Source organism: Narcine bancroftii, chromosome 2, assembly GCF_036971445.1.
Source record: "Narcine bancroftii isolate sNarBan1 chromosome 2, sNarBan1.hap1, whole genome shotgun sequence".
Lineage (NCBI taxonomy): Eukaryota > Metazoa > Chordata > Chondrichthyes > Torpediniformes > Narcinidae > Narcine > Narcine bancroftii.
The window spans coordinates 245,190,249-245,213,478 of record NC_091470.1 but is presented as its reverse complement, the minus strand read 5'-3'; the positions used below and the strand labels follow the sequence as shown (position 1 = coordinate 245,213,478).

At 40.4% G+C, this 23,230-nt stretch overlaps 1 protein-coding gene across 6 annotated transcripts in view; it reads left to right on the top strand.

Annotated features, from left to right (window-relative positions):
* Positions 1 to 23,230, top strand: part of LOC138755194 (transcriptional activator GLI3-like) — a 469,347-nt gene that overhangs the window by 336,527 nt on the left and 109,590 nt on the right. For all 6 annotated transcript variants that reach the window (XM_069920695.1, XM_069920694.1, XM_069920696.1 and 3 more), the window contains one exon: positions 22,956 to 23,161. In XM_069920695.1, coding sequence (XP_069776796.1) covers positions 22,956 to 23,161 — 206 coding nt within the window. The remainder of the gene's footprint in view (positions 1 to 22,955; positions 23,162 to 23,230) is intronic.

Here is a 23,230-nt window from a genome sequence, read left to right as displayed (position 1 = left end):
TGGCCTCCACAGATTCCATCTTTCCCTCGAAATCTAAAGCCCTCTCCTGCAATATCTCTCCACGCATGCATTCATCTTCACTACCCACCTACTTCTATACTCTGTGTATGGCACCATGGGTTGTCACTTTTAAAGTCCAATTTGTAAAAGAAAAATCTCTTGCCTGAGTCATTGAAATATGCTTGCAGGATCTCATCCCATTATCCACCTATATTGCTGTTACTAGTATGGACCCCACCGTTGAAGAATGACAATCTTGAATTCACCACACTACTCGTGAGTTGGTTAATAAAGACTGCAGCTGGTTCTCCTCACTCAGTCCCCAGATCATTAGCACAGAATCTTGTGACCAACAGTTGAGCACCACACTGTATACAGTATATTGCATTAAATCAATTGTAAATAAAACAGTACCTTCTCTTTGGCTTGGCTTCGCGGACGAAGATTTATGGAGGGGGTAAAAAGTCCACGTCAGCTGCAGGCTCGTTTGTGGCTGACAAGTCCGATGCGGGACAGGCAGACACGATTGCAGCGGTTGCAGGGGAAAATTGGTTGGTTGGGGTTGGGTGTTGGGTTTTTCCTCCTTTGCCTTTTGTCAGTGAGGTGGGCTCTGCGATCTTCTTCAAAGGAGGTTGCTGCCCGCCAAACTGTGAGGCGCCAAGATGCACGGTTTGAGGCGTTATCAGCCCACTGGCGGTGGTCAATGTGGCAGGCACCAAGAGATTTCTTTAGGCCCATTTTAAAATTGCACCATCTTTGAAGGATGTCAGCATTTTGGTCTCCAAAATTTTGGCAGTTTATCATGCACAGATGTTATTTACTTATTAGACCATAGTTTTTTTTAATTAGGGTAGGTTAGGTGGGTGTTTTTATACAATACCATTGTATTTTTTTTCCATTTTCGTCCCTTGCAGTGGAGGGGGATTGAGTTTATGCTGTTTGAAGTTTTATATTATGTGATTCTATATTTTCGATTTTGCTCCCTTTTCTTCATTGTATTGTATTTCCTATAAAAACCAATAATAAAGAAAGAAACCATATATTTTTCTTTACCAATTCGAATTAATGAGTGAATATTACTGTTTCCAGGACATTTCCTGGCACAAATGTTGCACTTTGCTTCCTCTAAATCTTTTTTTTCCCCCAAATATTTATCTTTACCAAATCTGATAGATTTTATGTAAGAAACTCTGCAGACGCTTTCTTTATGGATCATACACGAAAAGTGCTGAAGGCATGCAGCAGATCCCTCATAATCCATAGGAGACAAAGGTATATATTTAATGTTTTGGGCCTGAGCCCTTCATCAAAGTGTGAGCGAAGAGCAGGCAAGCACCTGACTAAGAAGATTCGGGGGGGGGAGAGAGGAGGAAAGAAGGGGCAGGGGAGGGAGCACAGGTCAACAGACAAGAGGCCATAGGTCAGGGGTGGCCAAATTTAACATGAGCCACATGCAATCAACTTGTTTGAGAGCCACAAGCCATGAAAAAAAAATACATACACTTTTTTTACCTGCATATTTTATTACAAAAATGTTATATAAATATTAAGAAATACATGTATGTAAAATATTCATTCATGTATGTAGTTTTTAAACTGCCTATTTGTATTAGTTTCAATAATCAAAAAGTGCACATATATGTACCAAATATTTTCAAAATCCTGATTGATTTTCTGTGGAAATCACTGCCCAAGGAAGCAGAACAGGCTGCCTCATTACCTGGTATTTTCTCCAGACAATATATTTCCATGTTACATCTCAGCTGTGGTTTGGACACTCCATGCCATTAGGTAGACATGTATTGGAGTACAGCAGAGAAAAGTTGGGAATTGATCAGGGTAAGAGGGTGGACAAGAGCTGTAGGAATAAGGACAAATAAGGAGTGGGGAGCTGGAGGAAAGGAGATATAGGGATAGGAGGTGGAGGTGGGAGCGGCTAACAGCAACTGGAGAAGCCGTTGTTAATGCCATCTGGTTGGAGAATGCCAGTCAGAATATGAGGTGTTGTTCCTCTAGTTTGTGGGTATTCTCACCCCATCAGCCTTCTCATTCAACATACCGAAAAAAACATACCATCCTCTGCAATTTCCACTACCTACAATGTGATCCCATCACCAGAGTCATCTTCCCCTCAGTCTGCAGCAATGACGGGATCTCCCAGTGGCCAACCATTTCAAATCTGCGCCCCACTTCCATGCTGATGTCTTTCCATGGCCTCTTGCACTGCCAAACTGTGGCCATCTGCATATTGGAGGAGCAATAGCTAATGTACCATCTGGCCATTCTCCAACCTGAAGCCATTCACATTGACTTTGCCAGTTTCCATTAGGCCATTCCCATTTCCCTCTCTTCCCAAACTCTCTGTCTCCTTTTCTCCAGCTCTCCACCCCTTCTCACTCCAGACAGAAAACTATCCCTTCCCCATCACCAGCTTTCTTCTCTTGTTCCCTCTGACCCATATCCACTTTTAACCTCTTGCTGTGGGCCTGTGCTCCTCCCCTGCCCCTCCCGCCACCATTTTATTCAGGTACCTGTTTGCTTTTTGCTGATACCTCGAAGGTCTGATCCCAAAAATCTTTGTTTCATGAAGAGTGCTGTGTCACTTGCTGCATTTCTCCAGCGATTTTGTTTAAATATCTTCTCCCCCTTCCCCCGTATTGCACAGTAACCGTGCTTTCCACTCATCTCCTACCAATTGTCCCCTTGGTTCCTGCTCCCATGACTGCAGGAACTGTGACACTTGTGCCCACACATATAGGATTTTGAAGGGTATGGATAGAATAGATGTTGGAAGGTTTTTTGAGCTGGCCGGGGAAACTAAAACGAGAGGACACAGTCTCAAGATTCGGGGGAGTAGATTTAGGACAGAGATGAGGAAAAATAGTTTTTCCCAGACAGTAGTGAATGTTTGGAAATCTCTAACCAGGGAAGTGGTTGAGGCTACCTCATGAAACATATTTAAAATTTGGTTAGATAAATTTTTACATGATAGAGGAATTAGGGGTTATGGGGAGAAGGCAAGTAGGTGGAGTTAGGTCATAAATTAGATCAGCCATGATCTTATTGAATGGCGGAGCAGGCTCAATGGTCCATTTTTGGCCAACTCCTGTTCCTACTTCCTATGTTCCTATGTTCCACACCTCATTACTATTCAGGGCCCCAAAGCCCTTCCAAGTGAAGCAAAACTTCATTTGTGAATATGCAGGGGTCATCTACTGTATCTGGTGCTTCCATTGTGGTCTTCTCTATGTCGTAGTGACTGGACATAGACTTGGAGATTGCTTTGTTGAGCACTGTCTGCTCTTATAGCAGGATATCTCCAAGTGGGCACTTATTTCAATTTCCCGCCCAAGTCCCATGCCAATGTGTCTGTCCATGGTCTCCTGCTCTGCAAAACTGAAGCTCCTGGCTCTCTCTCTTTCCCTATCCCTGTCTCCTTTCCTCCAAATCCCCTCCCTTTGTCTCTCTCTTTCCCTATCCTTCTGTCTTCTTTCCTCCAGGTGTCAGAGCAGCACCTCTCCCTTGTTCAATGTTCAACTTTTCTCTCCTGTCCTCCTATCCAGTTCTTGGCCTGTGCTCCTCCCCCACCCCTTCTGCCCTTCTCCTCCCCACCTTTTTATTCAGGCACCTGCCTGCTTTTAACTTTTACATTGAAGAGGGCTTTCCCTCTCTGGACCTGCTGAGTTTCTCCAGCACTGTTGTGTATGGATTTTATGCTTGCTTTTACTAAAAGAAAATCTCTGCAAAAATGCAAATTAAACACTATAAACAGTGGTGCCTCACCTGTGACAGATTATATTGTGTTTATATTGTATATAGATATGTTTTTGAGAGATAAATTGAGAAAGGTTTGTTAGAGTAGGTCACATACAAACACTTTAAAACAGATCATATTTAAAATACTGCTGCTCTTCTCATGCTAGACATGTCAGCCCCAGAGCCTTTGCAAAAGCTTTGGAGAGTGCCCAAAAGACTTCGCTAATGGATTGTTGTTTACAAAAAGGCAACAGATGAAAGAACTTGTTGGAGCCGCAAACTTGTTGGAACTTGCTGTTCTAGGAGGGTCATGTGGTTTTGCAAGCAGAGAGAGTCAAACAGATTTTCTCTCATAGAGAGAGAGAGAGAGAGATCAGTTCTGCAGGTTTACAATCAGCAGCAGCAGGTGGAACTGGAACAGGACAAGTTGACAAGCTTGTGGAAAACCCCATTTGGAAGATGGGTTGTGAGTGCTTAGTTCAGCATGGTCAAAGCCCTTGTGGTTCATGCAAGAGGAGAGGACTGGCTGTCTAATGTTTCACTTGAAATAAGGGAAACAAAAAGGAACTCTATGGTGACCTGAAAGAAAGAGGTTATCATCTGAAGAACCCTGAAGGGGGCAAGTTTCTTTGGCAAGGCACTGACGTGGCTGATTACAAGGGATCAGTTTGTGTCCAGTGAACAACAAATCTCTCTCTGAAAACCGACAAGAACCTTCCTGAGCAATAACCATTTACCTTTCAAGCACCAATGCCTGATGAACTTGATAAAAGTTAAATTCTGTGCACAGTATAAGAATTGCCTGCAACCAGTGAACTTGGAGGAATGAGAAGTGAGAATGGACTGTGAATCAAAGAACTTTTCTGAACTTACACACACATGTGCTTAGAAATAGAAGGGGTTAAGTTAGGTTAGTTAAGTCAATAGTGATAAGTTAAAGTGTGATTCTGTTTTTGTGTTTAAAGATAATTAAAAGCAACTTTTGTTTAAGTAACCACTTGTCTTGGTGAATATCTGTTGCTGCTGGGTTTTGGGGTCCTGTGGGCTCGTAACATTTTTGGGGTCTCGTCCGTTCGGATTGAAAATTGTTTTTGTGATTTATTAGTTAATTGTTTTTTTTCCAAACTAATTTAAAGCTTGTGTGTGGAAAAACAGCAGCAATAGATGTTGATACATTTTTGTCACAACCATCACCTGAAGAGCAAGAGAAAAGAGGAACTGATGGTTATTTCTAAAGCATTAAAGGTGACTGAAGTCAACCATTGGATGAGGAAAATACAAATACAGAAGATTATAGTGAAATATTATATAGGTGAGGGAAAATTTGTTGAGAAAGACTTTGATAAGTTTCCAGAGGATAGATCTTTTGAGTTGCAATTGGAATTGGAGAAATTGAGGATGGAAGAAGAAAGAGAGAAATGGAACTTTGAGTTGCAAAGACAACAATATGAGGCTGAAAAACAAAGAGAGGAAGCTGAACAACAGAGGATCTATGAGGCAGAGGAAGCTGAAAAATGGAGGAAATATGAGATAGAAGTATCTAACAAACGGAGGAAGGATGATGAAAGACAAAGGAAATATGACTTGGAAAAGATTGAAAGGGACAGGCGGTTTCAATTAGAGAAGTTAAAAATTGAGATGGAGGGAAGTAAGAGAATTGAGGCTGTAACTCCTAGGGAGAATGTTAAGAGAAAAGATTAAGGTAAGGTGGGAAAGGACAGAACCTCTGGATTTGTATGTCATTTTTGTGAGAAATCTGGTCATGTTATTGCGAATTGTCTAGTAATGAAAAAGCGACGAGAAAAGTTGTTTTTTTTTAACCAGAAGCATATATTCAGACAGTCGAATTTAAAGAGAGTAGATGTTCCAAACCTGGTATCTATATCATTGATGTTGTCAAACCTTTTGTGTCAGAGGGCTTGGTTTCAGTAAAGGAGGGAGAATCACGGGTTCCAGTTAGAATTCTTAGAGATACTGGGACTGCTCAGTCACTGTTGTTGGAAAATGTTTTAACTCCTGATCAAAAGACTGACACAGGGAGACAACTTTGATTAAAGGTGTTGAAGGTGAGGTAGAGGCAATATCTCTTCACAGTATAGTGCTGAATTCAGAATTAGTTAAAGGACCTGTTGTAGGAGGAGTAATTTCAAAGTTACCCATGCAGGGTGTCTTGTTTTTATCAGGGAATGAATTGGCAGAGGATAAAATTGGGCCAGTTTTGAGATAAACAAATTGGCCTAGTAAGGATGATGTTGAAGAGGATTGTGAGATATATCCTGCATGTGCTGTTTCAAGGTCTTTGTCTAAGAAATTGATGAGAGCAGAGGAAGATCCAGTTGATAGAGACTTGCTTCATGCTTCAGAAATAATTTTGAAAGAGCTGGGTAATTGTGAGAGTGAGGATTTCTCTTTGTCAAGGGAAGAGTTAATTCAGCACCAGAAAATAGATACAGATCTTGTTGACTTAAGGGACTGAAGATTAAAGAAATGGCTTGTGGATATAACTTGAAGGGTGAATTGTTGACGAGAAAATGGAGACCTCTTGATATTCCTGCAAATGAATGGGGTGGGGGGGGTGGGGAGGTGATTCATCAGATGGTTGTTCCTAGAAATTACCAGAATGAAATTTAAAATCTAGCCCACAGTGCACCTTTGGGTGGTCATCTTGGTGTAAAGAAAACCATAAGTAAGATTTTGAGACAATTTTTGTGGCCTGGTTTGAGAAAGGATGTTATAAATTGGTGCCGGACATGTCACTTTTGTCAGGTTGTGGGGACACCTAACCAGGGTCCTCCAGTAGCTCCACTGCAACCTATTCCTGTTTTTGGGGAACCTTTCACTAGGGTTATTGTGGATTATGTCGGTCCGCTGCCTAAAACTAAGTCTGGGAATCAGTATTTATTAGCTATTATGTGTACAGCATCAAGATTTCCAGAGGCTATACCATTAAGGAATATTAAAGCCAAAATGGTGGTAAAGGCTCTGGAAAGATTTTTCATGGTTTTTGGATTACCTAAAGAGATCCAGAGTGATCAAGGATCTAAATTTATGTCTGGGTTGTTTCAGCAGTTGATTTATGAATTGGGAATAAAACATATAACTTCATCTGAAACTCAGGGAGCTTTGGAAAGATTTAATTCAACTCTTAAAAATATGAGAAATATTTATTGTCTGGAAAATGGAAAAGATTGGGATGAAGGTATTCATTTATTGTTATTTTCAGCAAGGGAAGCTATGCAGGATTTATTAGTTTCAGCCCTTTTGAAATTGTGTTTGGACATCAGATTAGAGGACCTTTAATGTTGATAAAAGAATAATGGGTTAATGAGGATGTGCAGTTGGACTTGCTGTATTATGTTTCTAAATTTAAAGATAGATTACAAAAAGTATGGACTTTGGCTCAAGAGAATTTAGAAATGGCTCAGGGTAAAATAAAGCGTTTATTTGACAGGAAAGCTCGTGAGGAATTTTAAGACAGGAAGTAAAGTTTTAATTTTGTTTCCAACACATGACAATCCTTTGAGAGCTAAATTTTCTGGACTGTACATAGTTAAATCAAAACTGAATGATGTTATTGTTAACACTGCAGATCGAAGGAATAAAACTCAGGTTTGTCATATTAAATATGTTGAAACCTTATTATGAGGATAAGGGTAGTGGAGAACAATCTGTATCTGAGGTGTTAGTTGTTGAAAGAGTTGAGGAAGTTATGGATCATAAGATTATGGAAACAGATTCTTGCGAGGGTAACCTTAAAGAAACCATGGTTCCTGTGTGCCTGTCTAATGCAGCAATTTTGGAAGATTTGGAGGAAAAGTTAGGCCATCTTAAGTCACAAGAACAGATGCAGTTGAAAGAATTAATTTTGAAATATACAAATTTGTTTCCTGATGTGTCAAAAAGGACATCAGTGATTTATCATGACTGGATGGAGGAGAAGTAAGTCCCTTAAAACAACACCCATATAGAATAAACATTCAGAAGAGTAAAATTATGGATCAGGAGGTGGAATATATGTTGAGAAATTATATTATTGTATTATTAGACCTTCGAACTCAAATTGGAGTTCTCCTTGTATTCTGGTAGATCAGAAAACGTTACGCAAATTGAATGTATGCCTGTTTGTCGCGCTTCTCCCAAAGTTTGCTGTTCTCTCAGGTAAACTTGGTGAAACTAGTCTACTCTATACACTATACCTTTTGTTCGAGTTAACAGTAAAACAAAGGTTTTAAGTAGCAACTCTTAATGAAGAATGGACATTGTGTATTGTTTTCACATCTGTGTTTCCTTTCTTGCAATGAAGACGAATTGTGTTTGAACATCAGGAGGAGTGCAGACATTACTTTTTATTGGAAGCTGTGTGGGGAAGAGTATGATGTTGGAGGAGGGAGTAATGGAAGAGGAAGAGAGATTGATGTCAGGATTTTCCAAGTCATGAACAAAAAATAACGGAAATATCACAAAACAGAGAAGCCCTCTCTCTCTCATAGAGCATATCCAGCCTATTGGAAATATTTAGTATATGCTCTTAACTGTGGGCACCGACTTTTTTTTGTTCTTTTGTGCTTTACTTAAGAGGTTTCTTTGATGGTTTGACCATATCCTGCGTTGAAGATTGAATGCATTCAAACTCCCGGAACACCAGCGTTTGACTGCCTTTGTTTTCTTTTGCTGAACTGTTTATTTTTTTTCTTCCCACGCTGTTCATTGGCTTCACTTGGATAACAGCTTTTCTGCATGATTTACATTCCTCGAGGTTGAGTGTCTCCTGATTCTTCCGGCCACATGGCTTTGCAGCCTTGATTACCCCTTCACTCAAACTTTCATTTCTTGCAGTCATTACTACCTCGTGTTCAACTCAACTCGGGTTTTAAAAAGAACAATTTAGATACACAGCACGAGTCCGTGCCGTCTAATTAACCCACCATTAACTTACACACCCCGGTACGTGGTTGAAGGGTGGAGGAAAGCGGAGCACCCGAGGGAAACCCACGGGGAGAGCGTACAAACTCGTTCCAGACAGCGCGGGATTCGACCCCCCCCCCCCCCTCCCCTCCAGTCCCGATCGCTGGCGCTGTGAAGGCATTGCACTAACCGCTACGCCTCATTTGGGAATAAAGTTGGGGGGGGGACCCGCCGTCTGTATCGACTTGAGGAACGGCTGTTTGGTTAATGTTCGGTTTGGAAGGGCAATTCTTTTATCAGCCATAGCGATCGCCCTCGCACGAAATTGCCGCCCAAGAATGACATGGTCCTGGTTCTTTGATTGTAACATTGAACTGCGGTCTATTTCCAGCTGGAGATGTAGGGCTGGGCACTAATTGCCGTACTTCCTGACATCTTTGGCCTCTGCTCCGAAGGTGACCGAAACTTTTTTTCCCCCTTCCCCCCGCGAGGTTACAGGTCGAGCAAATCCATGAATGTGCCTGCGTGCGAAATCTGATCGTTCGGAAGTTTAGGTAAAGGCAAGACCAGCAGGAGGTGGGGTGGTTTAAAACTGCTGGGTGGGGTGGGGGGTTACAACCCATTTTGGCGTCTCTGTTGGTATGAATTTGCTGGGTGTGTAGCAATAAATGAACCTTTCATTCCGCTGCTGTCAGTTTTGAACCCATTTGACAACTTAAAAATCAGAGACTTGTCCAAGGTGCATTGCACTCTCTATGAATAATGTAATTTAAGAGATGATTGCAATTCATTGCAACAGTATGGGTCAAACTGGCTTAAAACGCATGCAGCAGTGAGATAAGTGAGTACAGTACTACTTCACCTCCAACTGTTTTTTCAGGAAAGTGGTGTTCGCTGAACGTCCGCTCAATTGAATTGTTCTGACTCAGATCACGCAACGACCCCTTTAACTTGCAGCAGGGAGCGTTAATTTTCTTCGAGGGGAGCTATGTGTTAGATAAAATGGCTGCATTTCAATTGGGTCCTAAAATCCAGTGAAATCAAATAGTTCATTTAAATCTGTTCGATTAAAAAAAAATTTGAAGTATACTCCCCAAACCTTCGTCACGTCGTAACGTCCCTCGTTTTCCACTGAGCATCTTCTGCTGGAGTCAGGGTCTTTTAAAAAATCCTATTAACCCTTCTCCTGTTCATTCAACCCCACCACCCATTTCGTCTTGGGGTCTCTGAGGCATCAAGCTCAAACTTCTCTTTATGTTCCTTTCATCCGAACACTTGGGGATGAGTATATTTATTTAGCTAAGTCCCCTTCCCCAGAGCTCTCGTTGAGGCGTGTTTTTGAAATATTTAAAATTGCAAATGAGTCGGCAATTTTTTTTTTCTTTTAATTTTTTTAAATTTTTCACACTATGAACCATACTGACCAAAATACACACAAACATTTCCCTCTTGAATATACAGTGTCATTTTCTCCCCTTTTCCCCCCTCCCTCCCCTCCCTCCTTCACCCCCCCCCCCCTCCCCACTCACTCAACGTTCAACCTATGATACATTAAACAATGAAAATAAACAAGAAATTTGTGTCATCTACTTTTACATACTGGGTCAGTTCATTTCGTCTTCTTCTCCTTCTGTCATTTTAGGTGGTGGAGGTCCGCGGTAGGACTTCTCTGTTGTGTTCCATGTAGGGTTCCCAAATATGTTCGAATACTGTGATGTTATTTCTTAAATTATATGGTATTTTTTTCCAATGGAATACATTTATTCATTTCTATGTACCATTGCTGTATTCTCAGGAAATCGGCAGTTTATGACGGTAAAGTATACACTCATAATTTAAAGAATTCACTTTAAAGGTGACCTTCCTGATGCACATGGAAGTTTTTTTCCCCTCTGGCTTCTATCCCACAGACATATCCCAGGCACCTATCAGCAAAGTGTGCGATGCTCCTGGAGCACCCTAATGATCTTTTGATATATGTGCAATAGAACTCGACTTGCACTCCATTGCTCGTTGTATCACACGCAGCTTGATAAATGATGTGATTTGTTGATCTTTTCCCTCCATCTTAAACTTAAAATATGCCAGTTTCCCACAAGTTGCTTGTTTTCATTCTAGACTGATGCCCCAGTGGTTGTGAAATTAAACCCTGCGCAAGAAATGGAGGAATGAAGTCATGTGGAAAACGCTGGATTTTTGTAAAAGAAAATAGGAAAAATACATTTGGGGATACTTCACAGCTCATGAAATACTTTTGACATTTGAAACGTGGGAAATCAGGAGCCAATTGGCAATCAGGAAAATTCCATTATAAATATTCGCCAGTCCTTAATTTACACACTATCTTAAAATCACGTATTTGGCCCTTTTTGAAAAGACAATATAGGATGGTGCTGGCATCTCCAGACCATTAACGTCAATTGTAAAAGAATGTTCCGTGTTCTACATTTTATTTTTCTATGTTCTGTGATTTCCTAAACGTTGCATGACATTGGGGGTGAAATTCCCATCGCTTATCTCAAAGCAAACGTCACTGCGCGGAGATCACTGTGTGCTCACTTCAGCAATTAAAGGAATTTAAAATCTATCTAGCCTCTTCTGTTTGTCAGCTTTGATACTACGGACACAATATACTTACTATTCATTTATTCAAAATGTAAGAAAGTCGCCTACATAACTAAGTACAACCTTTAGTGTGAAGCGTTGTCTCTTTCAAGGATGCTGTTTGCACATCTCATTAAAAACAATCTTGGAACTGCTCCTCTTGCTACTTCTTTCCATCAGTATTTTTTTCGTGTGGCGGACTCCACATCCTTGCATTATGTGCGTGTGTGTAAGGAGTGAGGTTTACTCAGACTGGCTCAGGGAAGGGGGACCTTTTGATACAGCACCAGAGACCAGTACTGCATGAATGACAGACAGAGTGCTGCAATTAACTTCAAACCTTTGAAGTATTTCATTCCTACAATTTAACGCAAGCACCTCGAGATGCTAAGCTTTTAATCAGCTTAGGCCAACGGTGAAAACTTGAGTCTTATTTTAATTATTTTCATACGATTACAATGGTCTGATTTGTCAGTTGAGTTTGGGTTCGCCAAATTTTAGGTGTTAATGGATTTTGAAAAAAGCTGAGGAGTAGCTTCGCCTTTTACAAAGTTCATTTTTGAAGATTGATTATTTTTCTAAGGTGAGATTTCCGTCTGTAATTAAAAAAAAAACCCCACTCATGAACATGCAGTGATGTGGCCGCATTAATCTCGGAAGAAGAAAAGAGAGCTGCAGCAATGAATGAAACTGTGAAGGGGAAGAGAGCAGGTCAGTTGCCACTTACAATTGTATGTGTGTAGATCAGTGGGACAGCTACCGAGATGGCAAGCCTTCATGATTAATGGCGTTTATTCTTGACACAAGCCCCTTTATTTATCTGCAGCGCAGTTTAGTGATATTATCGCTCACCTGAATGAAAAATATTCAGTCATACCAATATTGCGGTGTAAATTGAGTAGAGTCACTTTTTTTTATTCTATCTTTAAGCCTTATCGCCTGCGCAGTAATTTTCTTGCTGAGGCTTGATATGGAGAGGCAGGATTTAGCTGCACTTGACACAAATCTGCTTTCCACTAGAAGTTCGAGTTGCTCACGGAAATATATGGGAAACGTGTCTCCTCTCAGAATAAATGCTGATAAGTATTTCATTAAATATGTAAACAAGTAATAGTCGAGAGTTTTTGGGACCTTGCTGACACTCAACTGTAGACCTGAGTGCTGCTTGTTTGCATACCGCGCTTGTCCTCCCACTTTCTTCCAATCAATCATCATCCAATTCCAATCAACATGCAAACAGACACTATCATTCATCCTGAGAGTAATTTTTGAACTGGACACACTGAGCTTATAATGACCAGACGGCACATTAGTCACTGCGATAACGGCCGCCGACACCCGCTGAAAAATTCTCCACATTCTCATGACGTGCTCGGAAATGAGAACAAATGTTAAACAAATGTTTATTCGATTAGCTGGCTTTAACGGGATTACATGCGAGGGGAACTTGAAGTGACTGGAGCTTTTGCAAGGAGAGTTGCTTGTCCCGCTCTCCTCCCCGCGAGTGACTCCGGCACCGCGCTGGGAATCGGAACCCCTGGGCTTTGTACATTCTCCCAAGCACGGAGGCTGCCCGTAACGCATTCCCAAAACAAAGGACTCGTTCTGGAGATTTATTGTGTCCATCTCTCTCTTTGCAGGCTCCGAGTTTCTGTTGGTTTACCTGGTCACAATGAACCTCCTGAGAGTTCTGTGCGTTTGACGGGAATGGGCAGGGTTTATTGGAGCTCATTCCGGCTGATTCTAAAGTTGGGCAAAAATAACCATTGCAATTTTAATCCAACAGAAGACAAACCATGTTCTCCTAAAATAATATTTTTCTGGAAGTCATTAGAGAAAAACAACACAAAACGGTTTTTAAAATAAAAAAAACATGGGCAACATTTTAAAATCAAAATACTGAATTCATATCGGTCCCAGGGCAGCTGCGGAATAAAACATGGTCATCACAAAACCACGGTCGTTAGGGAGGAAATCTACCATTTTTACCTGGTTTGACTTCTAGTGATATCAGACCCACAGTAAAAAGGTTGACTTTTTAAATATTCCCCTCCATGGCTAAACAAGCCGGAGGTAATTAAGGATGGGCAATAAATGCTACAACGCCTTCGTTCTGAAAAACTAATACACGGAAGACTGCACAGCTGCCTAGTTACACCCGAAACTTGGATTCAATCCTGACCTTAGATGTCTGTGTGTTCGTCGTCTGACCGTGTGGGCTTCCTTCCACATCTTAAAGATGTGGAAGTTAGTAGGAAGAGCTGAGGAAAATGGGGGGAAAAATAGGATTAAGGTTAGATCAGTGTTAAAAGGAATGGTTGATAGAGTCTGTAGGCCAATAGACTGTTTTCCTGCCATATCTCTTTGACTCTTGGGGAGAAATATTACACATAGGTCCTGATTGTTGGCATGAGCTACTTCGCATTATTCACTCCAAAGGCAACTTTTAAAAGGCTGGGTTTGGGTAGATTAACTTCCTTCACTAAGATGGTTGGATTACAACAGCAGTTGGATAATATGTGTCTCAGGGAACAGCTATAGAGTAACATTCGGACAAAACCCAATGCATTCATTCTGCATTATGGGAATTCCATTTGGTGATGGGTCACAGTTTCATCCTGCAGCAGCTTCAGTAGCTTCACCAATGCTCCAAGAGTTTTGGAAGGAGATGCGGTTGATGATGAGGAGGGAGGACTTTCCTCATAACAAACCCAGCCACGTTCTTGTGCCTTTTGGGTCTTTAGTAAACGGCCTGGTAAATGATTTGGAAGAGGGGAAAAACTGTAAGTTTGTTGATGACACTAGATTAAATGGAAAAGCAAAATGTTTGGAGGACACAGTATCTGGGGAAATATATATAGATTAAGTGAAAGAGCAAGGATGTGCAGATGGAGAATCATGTTGGTAACTGACTAATAGTAGATCTGATTGTTATTGGCCCCCTCAGGACTTTGCTGAAAGTTTATGGGCCCCATTCCCTTACATGGCATCACATGCAACCCTGAGATTCCTTTTTCCTGTGAGTACAGCAGAATTATCACTAATTGGTAGTGTAAAAAATAAACTGTTTGCAGTATAAACATGTAAACAAATAAAATAACTGTTAACAGATAATGAATGTAAACAAACTGTGCAATAGTGAGAGAACAAAGGAAATCAATGAAGTGCACAAGTAAGAGTCCTTAAATGAACCGCTGATCGACTTTTTCATTGAGGATTCTGATGGTGGAGGGTACCAGCTTTCCCTGAACCTGGTGGTGTGAGTTTTGTGGCATCTATACTTCTTTCCTGATGGCAGCAGTGAGAACAGAATATGGGCTGGGTGGTGTGGATCCTTGATGATTGCTGCTGCTCTCCGAAGGCAGCATTCCCTGTAGATATGCTCAATAGTGGGGAGGGTTTTGTCTCTGATGTCCTGGGCTGTGTCGCACTACATTTTGAAAAGCTTTATACTTAGCCCACCTCACTGACAAAAGACAAAGGAGGAAAAACCCAACACCCAACCCCAACCAACCAATTTTCCCTTGCAACCGCTGCAACCGTGTCTGCCTGTCCCGCATCGGACTTGTCAGCCACAAAGGAGCCTGCAGCTGACGTGGACATTACCCCTCCATAAATCTTCGTCCATGAAGCCAAGCCAAAGAGAAGAAGAAAGAAGATCTTAGGGGTATTGGTGTTTCCATTCCAGATCATGATGCAGCCAGTCAGCTTACTTTCCACCAAACCTCTGTAGAAATTTGCCAGGGTTTCTGGTGTCATACCAAACTCCTGAGGCAGTAGAGCCGTTGACGTGCTTTCTTCATGATGCCACTGGTGTGTTGGTTTCTTCCGTACTTCTCTCCTACTGACTACATGAAAAAAACATAAAAAATGTTTTGCAATTTCAGTCTGTAACTACCTCCCCCCCTCCCCCAAATGTGCTGTGGCCCCTGTTGAGAATGGTGAAAAATTGCAGCATGTGGTTGTGCAGAGAGACCTGCAAGTGATTATGCGTGAATCTCAAAATGTTAGTTTGTAGGTGTAACAGGTAATCAAGAAGGCAAATGGAATGTTGGCCTCTATTGCTGGATGACTGAATTTATGAGAAAGGAGGTTCTGCTGAAACTGTGCAGGATACAGGTGAGGTTGCACCTGGAGTATTGATCTCCTTGCTTGAGAAAGGATATACTGGCCTGAGAGGCAATGCACAGGAGTTTCACCCGGTTGATTCCACAGATGAGGGCATTAGCCTATGGGGTGAGATTAAGGCATTGGGACTATACTCACGATTTTAGAAGAATAAGAGGAGATCTAATAGAAATGTTTAAAATTATGAAAGGGAAAGAAAATTATACAGACAGGAAAGTTGTTTCCAATGGTGGATGAGACCAGAACTGAGGGTCATAGCCTCAATATTCAGGGAGTATATTTAAGGCAGAAATAAGTAGAAACTACTTCTCCCAGATAGTTGTGAATCTGTGGAATTCTCTGTCCAAAGAAGCAGTGGAGAATGTCTCATTAAATAAGCTGAAAACACAGATAGATAATTTTTTTGTATCGTAGAGGAATTAAGGTTTATGGAGCAAAGGCAGGAAACTGGAGCTGAGCTAGATCAACCATGATGTAATTGAATACCAGAAAAGACTCAACGGGCTAGATGGCCTGTTCCCACTCCTGTTTGTTGTGATCTTTTGTAAAATGCACAATTGAGTCCACTTTCTCCTTTCCCCTCAAAAATGTAAACATGTTCTAGGCCAAATGTTGTTTGGAAATTCTCAACTTCAGAAACTTCTCTATTGGAGGAGCTGGGAGAAGACAGTCTAACTTGCATGACTTTCAATAATCGAGCGTTGTCTGAGCTGCCTTGTAATCGTGAACAGAAATAAACTCAGGTTTTATACCTGGGCTTCATTTGCAATGGAAAGCTCACACAAAGTTAGCCATCAGGAGTGCTACAATATGACAGGCATTGTCTCTGTCTCCATGGTGATCTTCTCTCTTGGACCTCCAATTCAAAGTGCAAAGTGGAATTATGAAAGTGATGTTTTAGAGATTTACCCAGACTCAGCAATAACAGGGGAAGAGACTGAGAGTAGGAAATAGGCACCACAGTGGCACAGCTCCTGGGGCTGCTGCCTCGTAGCCCTAGCAACTGAGGTTCAATTCTGACTTTTGGAGCTGTCTTTGTGGAGTTTGCACATTCTCTCTTCGGCTATGTGAATTTTCTTCAGGTCATCCAGTTTACAGACACTTTCCAAAAGCCCTGTAAATTGATCCTAGTCTGCAGGTCCAATCAGTGGGGGGGTGGGGGGGGGGGGGGGAGTATTGATGGGACTGTGAAGAGAAAAAAAAATGTCATGAGTGCCGTATTATTGAAAATGACTAGTTGATAGATTGTGAGCTAAAAGGTGTGTGCAAATTCTGCATGAGTCTACAACATACTCCTTCCCTGACCACCCATCTTTGTCTAATTGCATGTGTTGGAGAGGAAAATTCTTTACTTTTCCTGGTCCCCTTTGCCTCATGTCAATCCTGGAATGAGGGCTGGAATGGGTCATCCCACTTGCACTCACGGTTCCTCTTCACAAATAGATTATGGGTAAGGTTCCAGGAAATAAGAGGCTGTTTGTCACTTGAGACACATGTGCTAGATTAGTAAAACAGCTATGGAAAAAGTCCCAAATCAATTTATTTAAAATTAATTTATAATAATTTAGGAATATATCACTATGCCTTAAATCAGTTTCCTTAATTTTCTATCTGAAGTCAGCAATAGAACTTGCAAGCTGAGAAAGGAAATGCATTTAAAGATTTGTGTTTTCTGGAATATGCATGAATTCGCTGAGTTGGTGTTCATTACAGGAATGTAAAGCATTAAACAGTAGCTGTTAATTAGTGCTCAGTTTAACTCTGTAAATGTCAATCAAACTATTAAGTTTAATTAACTGCACTGCTTCAGAAACATGCTTCCAGGTAATAAAATACATTTCTGTTTCTTGCAGTTGACTGAACTGAGATGTATCTTTGAATTCTAGAATACTGTAGGCATTCTAAGGAGTGATTGTATGGCAGTAGAAGAAAACCTCATTTTGCATGTTTCACTTTAAAGCGCTACAACTAATGTCATAAGCTTAAAGTGTAGTCAATGTGATAGTGTGGGAAATTCACCATCCAGTTTATTACACAAAAATTTGTGATGGCCACATTAAAAAAAAGATACTGAAAACTCTCAGAGCATCAGGTAGAATCTGTGAAGAAAATGTTTCAGGTTAATAACCCTCCATCAGAATTGGGAACATGAGAAAACTATTTAGTTTTAAGTTGTGAAGAGAGTGGGAAGAAAAGATAGGACAAAGGGAACATCTCTGATAGGGTGAGGTCAGATTTGTTGAGGCAGTTGTGTGGTTGATAGTTCATCAGTAATTAATGTTTTTTTCCCCTATGCAGACAATGTCCAATGCGCTATCCATTTTCAACATTTTTCTTTCAAGTTTAGGTTTCAGCAACAACTCTCACCTGCATTTCACTGCTTTTACATGTCCCTTTGGTTTTTTTCTCTAACTGCCCTGATTTCTCCATCATCCCCACAGCTTTATAAACAGTACAATGACCTCAGCAACTTTGGACTCACAGATATTTCCTTACCCTCTCCATCTGCCCTCCACTCTCTTCACAACATTTCTCACAAGACTCAGTTTGCTCAATTTATCATTTGTGATAAAGGGTCTTCAACTTGAAACACACTAATAGAGGTTGCCTGACCCACTGAGGGGTTTCAGCATATTGTGTTTTGGTTTATATTTCAAGCATCTGCTTTCTTTAGATTTTCAAGCAATGACCACATAATTTGTTTTACAATACTGATGGAAATATTAAGCATTAACCAAGAGATGTGAGAACATTTGTGCGGTTCTTTTATATCCATCCATGAGCGTAGTTTAATATCTCACATGGAAGGCTGTGAGTGGAGTTACCTGTGAGTAGATCCTGCAGCTTGAAATACTTTAGCACATTGGAGAAATAGTTCTGTCACTAGAGAAACAACACTTCATATTCAGCGTGGTTAATCTACAACCCAAAGGAACGAACACTGAATTTTTCAATTTCAGGTAACCCTGTGGTTGATTTCCTCTTATTCTGATCCACCCAGGTTCTCCCTCCCCACTCCAAGATTGTACTGAGATACAAGAGTGTCAACCTGAACCCTGAGTTGTGAAGAAATGGATAAATAGGTGGGAGGGTTATTATTGAACTAAATGAACACTTTAAAATGTTCTTTTATGATGTGTTGAAAGTATAGGTTCTGTAGAGCAGCCATTCTCAATGGGAGCCCTATGGCCCTGCTAGGGGCCACAGCAGATTAAAGTAAAAGCCTTGTTTTCTTTTCACCTCATAAATATTTACCGAGTCTGCCTGTCCCGCATCGGACTTGTCAGCCGCAAACGAGCCTGCAGCTGAAGTGGACTTTTTACCCCCTCCATAAATCTTCGTCCGCGAAGCCAAGCCAAAAGAAGGAGAGAAATATGGAAGAAACCAAAGCTTGACTGCTTTGAGCAGAGTCATAGGGAGGCCCTAGCTTAAAAAAAACGTTTGAGGATGGCTGCTGTAGGATATCCCTATTTTACAATATTCACTTTACACTCTGTACTGTTTCAAGTGACTGATACACTTGATATAGGTGGGACCCAGCATCTGGTTTGTTATAAGCACGATTGCTTTAAATGATTGCTGAATTTTCCTCAAGTCTTCATTTGTCCTGTATCTATCAGAATTTTTGGTAAATCCTTATTAAGGTTGATCATCCTCCAAAGCATTGCCCAAGTTGGCATTATTGGAAAATTATTTGATATAAGGACTTTAGGCATTTTTTTTTTTCCTTTGCTAACTCAGGAGCACTAATTGTAACAACCTGAATGTTGCACTGGTTGAGAACAGCTAATTCAGCACAGATCCTGGCCCTTCCTGTTCTTTGTAGTTTGGAGACAAGACCTTTCATTGATGGGCAGTTTTATTTTCAAAAGTAAATTAACAGTTTCCGAATTGCAGACCTGTGGTAAACTGTGAGGTTAATGCAAAAATAAATCATGTTCATATATTAGAGGGCTGAAATTATGGAGCAGTGAGAGGAAATGGCAATAATTCTGAGAACTATGAATAGATCTTTCCAAGATATTTAGGTGACTCATGATTTACCAATAAATTTGCCTCCATGGCCATATTTTTCTTGATGCTTTGGCAGTAATTGTGGTGGTAGATCTGACTTGATCTCTCTTGGCACTCTACACTGTCAGTCACTTGGACTTTGTCAACGATAAGTGACTGAAATATGGCACTCATGTATTCTGCAACGGTTAACATGATCTAATTAGAGTCTATGTAAAATTCGCAACAGATTGTTACTCCATTGCCACCTGGATGGCTCCAATGTTTGTCAGAAGAGTGGGTTGATTCTTGATCAATTAATAGAATCTCAAACATGTCACTGCATGAAAGGGATGGATAGAGTTTATCTTTATTTACCCCTTCAATGGAGTTTATTATTTTTAACAATTTTTATTGGACTCCAAGGAGTAGAATCCCAGACATAAATTGAGAAAATGCAGGAATAGCTCCACAGCTAAGGCTGTATCTGTGGAGGGAGAACCAGAACCTTCATTTTCAGGTTAATACCCTTTCATCATAAACCTTTTGAACTATTCCAGATCATCTGTTATCATTCTATAGCTGATGTCTCTCGTCACAGGAGACAATTCCAGTAAATATTTTTGGACTATCTCTAAGACCCTGTCTTCTTCCTTAAAACAATATGCTCCATAATAAATATTGACTTCTGTATTCTAACCAGTATTAAATTATATATATATTTCATATATTCTTTAATTTTTTTTAACCTCATTGCCTCATACAGTGCCCTCCATAATGTTTGGACAGACATTTTTTTTTCCTTTATTTGCCCCTGTGCTTAACAGTTTTAAATTTGTAATCAAACAATTCACATATGATTAAAGTACACATTCCAGATTTTATTAAAGGTTATTTGTAAATATTTTAATTTGACCATGGAGAAATTACAGCATTTTATTCATAGTTCACCATTTTAGGGCACCATAATGTTTGGGACATTTGGCTTCACAGGTGTTTGTGATTACTCAGATATGTTTAATTGCTTCATTGAATACTTTCCACATGCCTGGATGTATGCGGTCCCAGTAATCTAAGGGTTTTGAAAACATCCAGGACAAAGCAACCTGTGTGATTAATTCTCTCCACAATGAGGATGTAAAAAATATGCACCCTTCACAAAACATGCAAATTCTAAGCCCATAATGTCTACCACCAAGAGGGATTTTCCTCACTTGCCAGGAAGGCACAACAACAACTGAACTACAGAACTTACTGAAGGCACAATAGTAACTGAACCGGGCAAAACTTAAGGCCACCATTATGTCAACCTTCTACAGGAGCTCTATCAAGTGTCCTGGCCGGCTGCATCACAATGTGGTACAGCTGCTGCAGAGAAATGGATTGGAGATCAATCCACAGGACCATAACAGTGGCAGAAAAGATCACCCACTCCCCCATCTACTGGGATCATTGTCTGAAGAGAACATGAAAAATCATTGAGGATCCATTCCACCCCACATGCAGCATCTTTCAGCTGCTTCCTCCAACTCTGAAGGGAAATTAGGGTCAGGCAATAAATGCTGGTGTTAACAGTGGAGCCCAGATCCTGAAAGGGTAATATGTCCTTGAAATTTATACATTATTTCACCATAAATAAACACAGACCATTATACAAGTTTTCTGCAAAGTAGACACCATTCACGGAATGAGAGGCAGAATTAATGTTTCATGTTGACGCTATTTAACAATGGAACAGTTGGGATAGATAAAACGTAAGAGCTGCAGCACCATGAGGCTCAGGAGAGATTGAATGATGCAAGGTGGGACCAGCTAAATGAGAATGGGAAGCAAGGTGTAAATAGGAAATAATAGAAGAGGAGAGAAGAAATGACTGCTTGAAATATGAAGCTCAATACTGGAAAAGCTTTGTCTGAAATTGTTGAATTTAGTGTGAACAAAGAGAAGCTGGAGGGACCAGAAACGTTGCACATCCATTTCTTTCTTTGGATGCTGTCCATGGCTGATCTGCATAGGGTTTCCCAAGCGCGGTGGACGCTATATTGTGAGCACCAGATGTAGTCCTGCACGAAATTTGGCTTTTTGCATATTTCATACTTACTTCACACCTTTGCTTATGGTTGTGACAGTGGCAGACTCAAAAAGTTTAAAAAAAATAATGTTATGAATCACTGTACCTCTGCATGATCTGTTGTGGCTCATTTGGCTTTGTGGCTATCATAAATACCACAGCATATTTATTTGTCTTGTTGCTTTTTAAATATTTGACTTACTTGAGTGAGAAAATGAGAGAATCACTCAATATTTTAAGTAAAACTTGTGGGGAAGACCAGCTGCAATTGAACCAATTTGAGTTCAGGCTTCCCTTAGCCAATGTAGTAATCAATTTCAACTGCATTTAGCCTGAAAGCTGCTCTGATGCAGTACAAGAAGCCAGGAATGTCAGAAATGAACCATTTAACTCCAAAACGGCTCTTATTATTGCTCTTCAAGTCATGTAAGTCAGTGTCAGAATCAGATTATATCAAGATTTCATTTCATGTTCTGCATATTGGCAAAATGGTTTAAAACAACATCCGTATTTAGTATTTACTTCTTTGATCCTTAAATAAATTATAAAGCATCTTGTGATGTCAATTTAATCTTTTTTTTTGCATTACCATCAGCCATTTTGCCAGGATTGCACATTGTCATAACTGATAACCAACGTGTCAAGAGCAAGGGAAAACATTAAATTAATTGAAATATTGCAGCACATAATGTCACGGACAAGCGAAGAATAAAAGTGGCTCGGTAATGCCTGCATTCTGACCCTCCGAATTTGTTTTAGTGAGTTTTAGTTCCCCTGGAGATTAACTTTGATCTTTGTCAAATTCAGATATTTCAAGCCCCTTTTAACTGATAACTAAGTGGAATTGGTTTCTCACATCAGATTACAGTCTGTCATGGTGATTGGTGCCAACAGCAAACACTGATGATCACGGTCTGCAAAAAATCTGCTGCTACATTCTCATTGCATCAAAGGAATGTGCTCCCCCCACTGCTCTGACAGCTGCTCCCAGTGCTTTTCCTTTTGCAGTAAATTAATTGGAAAAACATGGGACAAAAGGTATTAGGTGGGGTCAGCACTGCAGCTAGTTTATGATGCCCTCTAATTACTCTTTTTTTAGAGAAGCAGGTTGCTAGAGCCAGAAACTGTCCCTAAGAGAGGACAGGAGAGCCTCACTGATATCTCAGTATGCTTAGTGTAATCACTCAGCTTTAAGCGAGTGTTTCACTGTGAGAATCTGATGACAAAACTGTGTCAGATGCTTGCTTGATGTTATCCCAGCATAACACATGTTGAAATCTTATTGAGATTTTTTGAAAAACTATGCATAAAGTCCATTTTATTCAATCATATCTTTTAATATTTAGGTATTTGTGACCAGAGAAATCTTGATCTAATGTAGTATTTAGTACAGTTTATGATATGTACAGTTTGTGGAACATGGTGAAGAGAAATTAATCTAAAAATCTTAAAATTAGATTAATCTTCAACACTCCTCTGATTTTGTTTTTATTTTCAGGCCTCCCTCCCTCTCAGGTAGCCCAGCATTTTCCGACATTTCGCTCATCAGAATCTCCCCACACAGAACTTCAGTTGGCACTTCAGAGCCTGTGTTTAACCCACCACATCCATACATTAACCCCTATGTGGACTACATTCGATCTCTACACAGCAGTCCCTCACTATCGATGATCTCTGCAGCCAGGGGACTTAGCCCTACTGATGGTGAGCATCATGTAATGTTTTGCTTCCAAAAATATGTTAGAAACAGTTATGTAAAATGTGCATATCAGT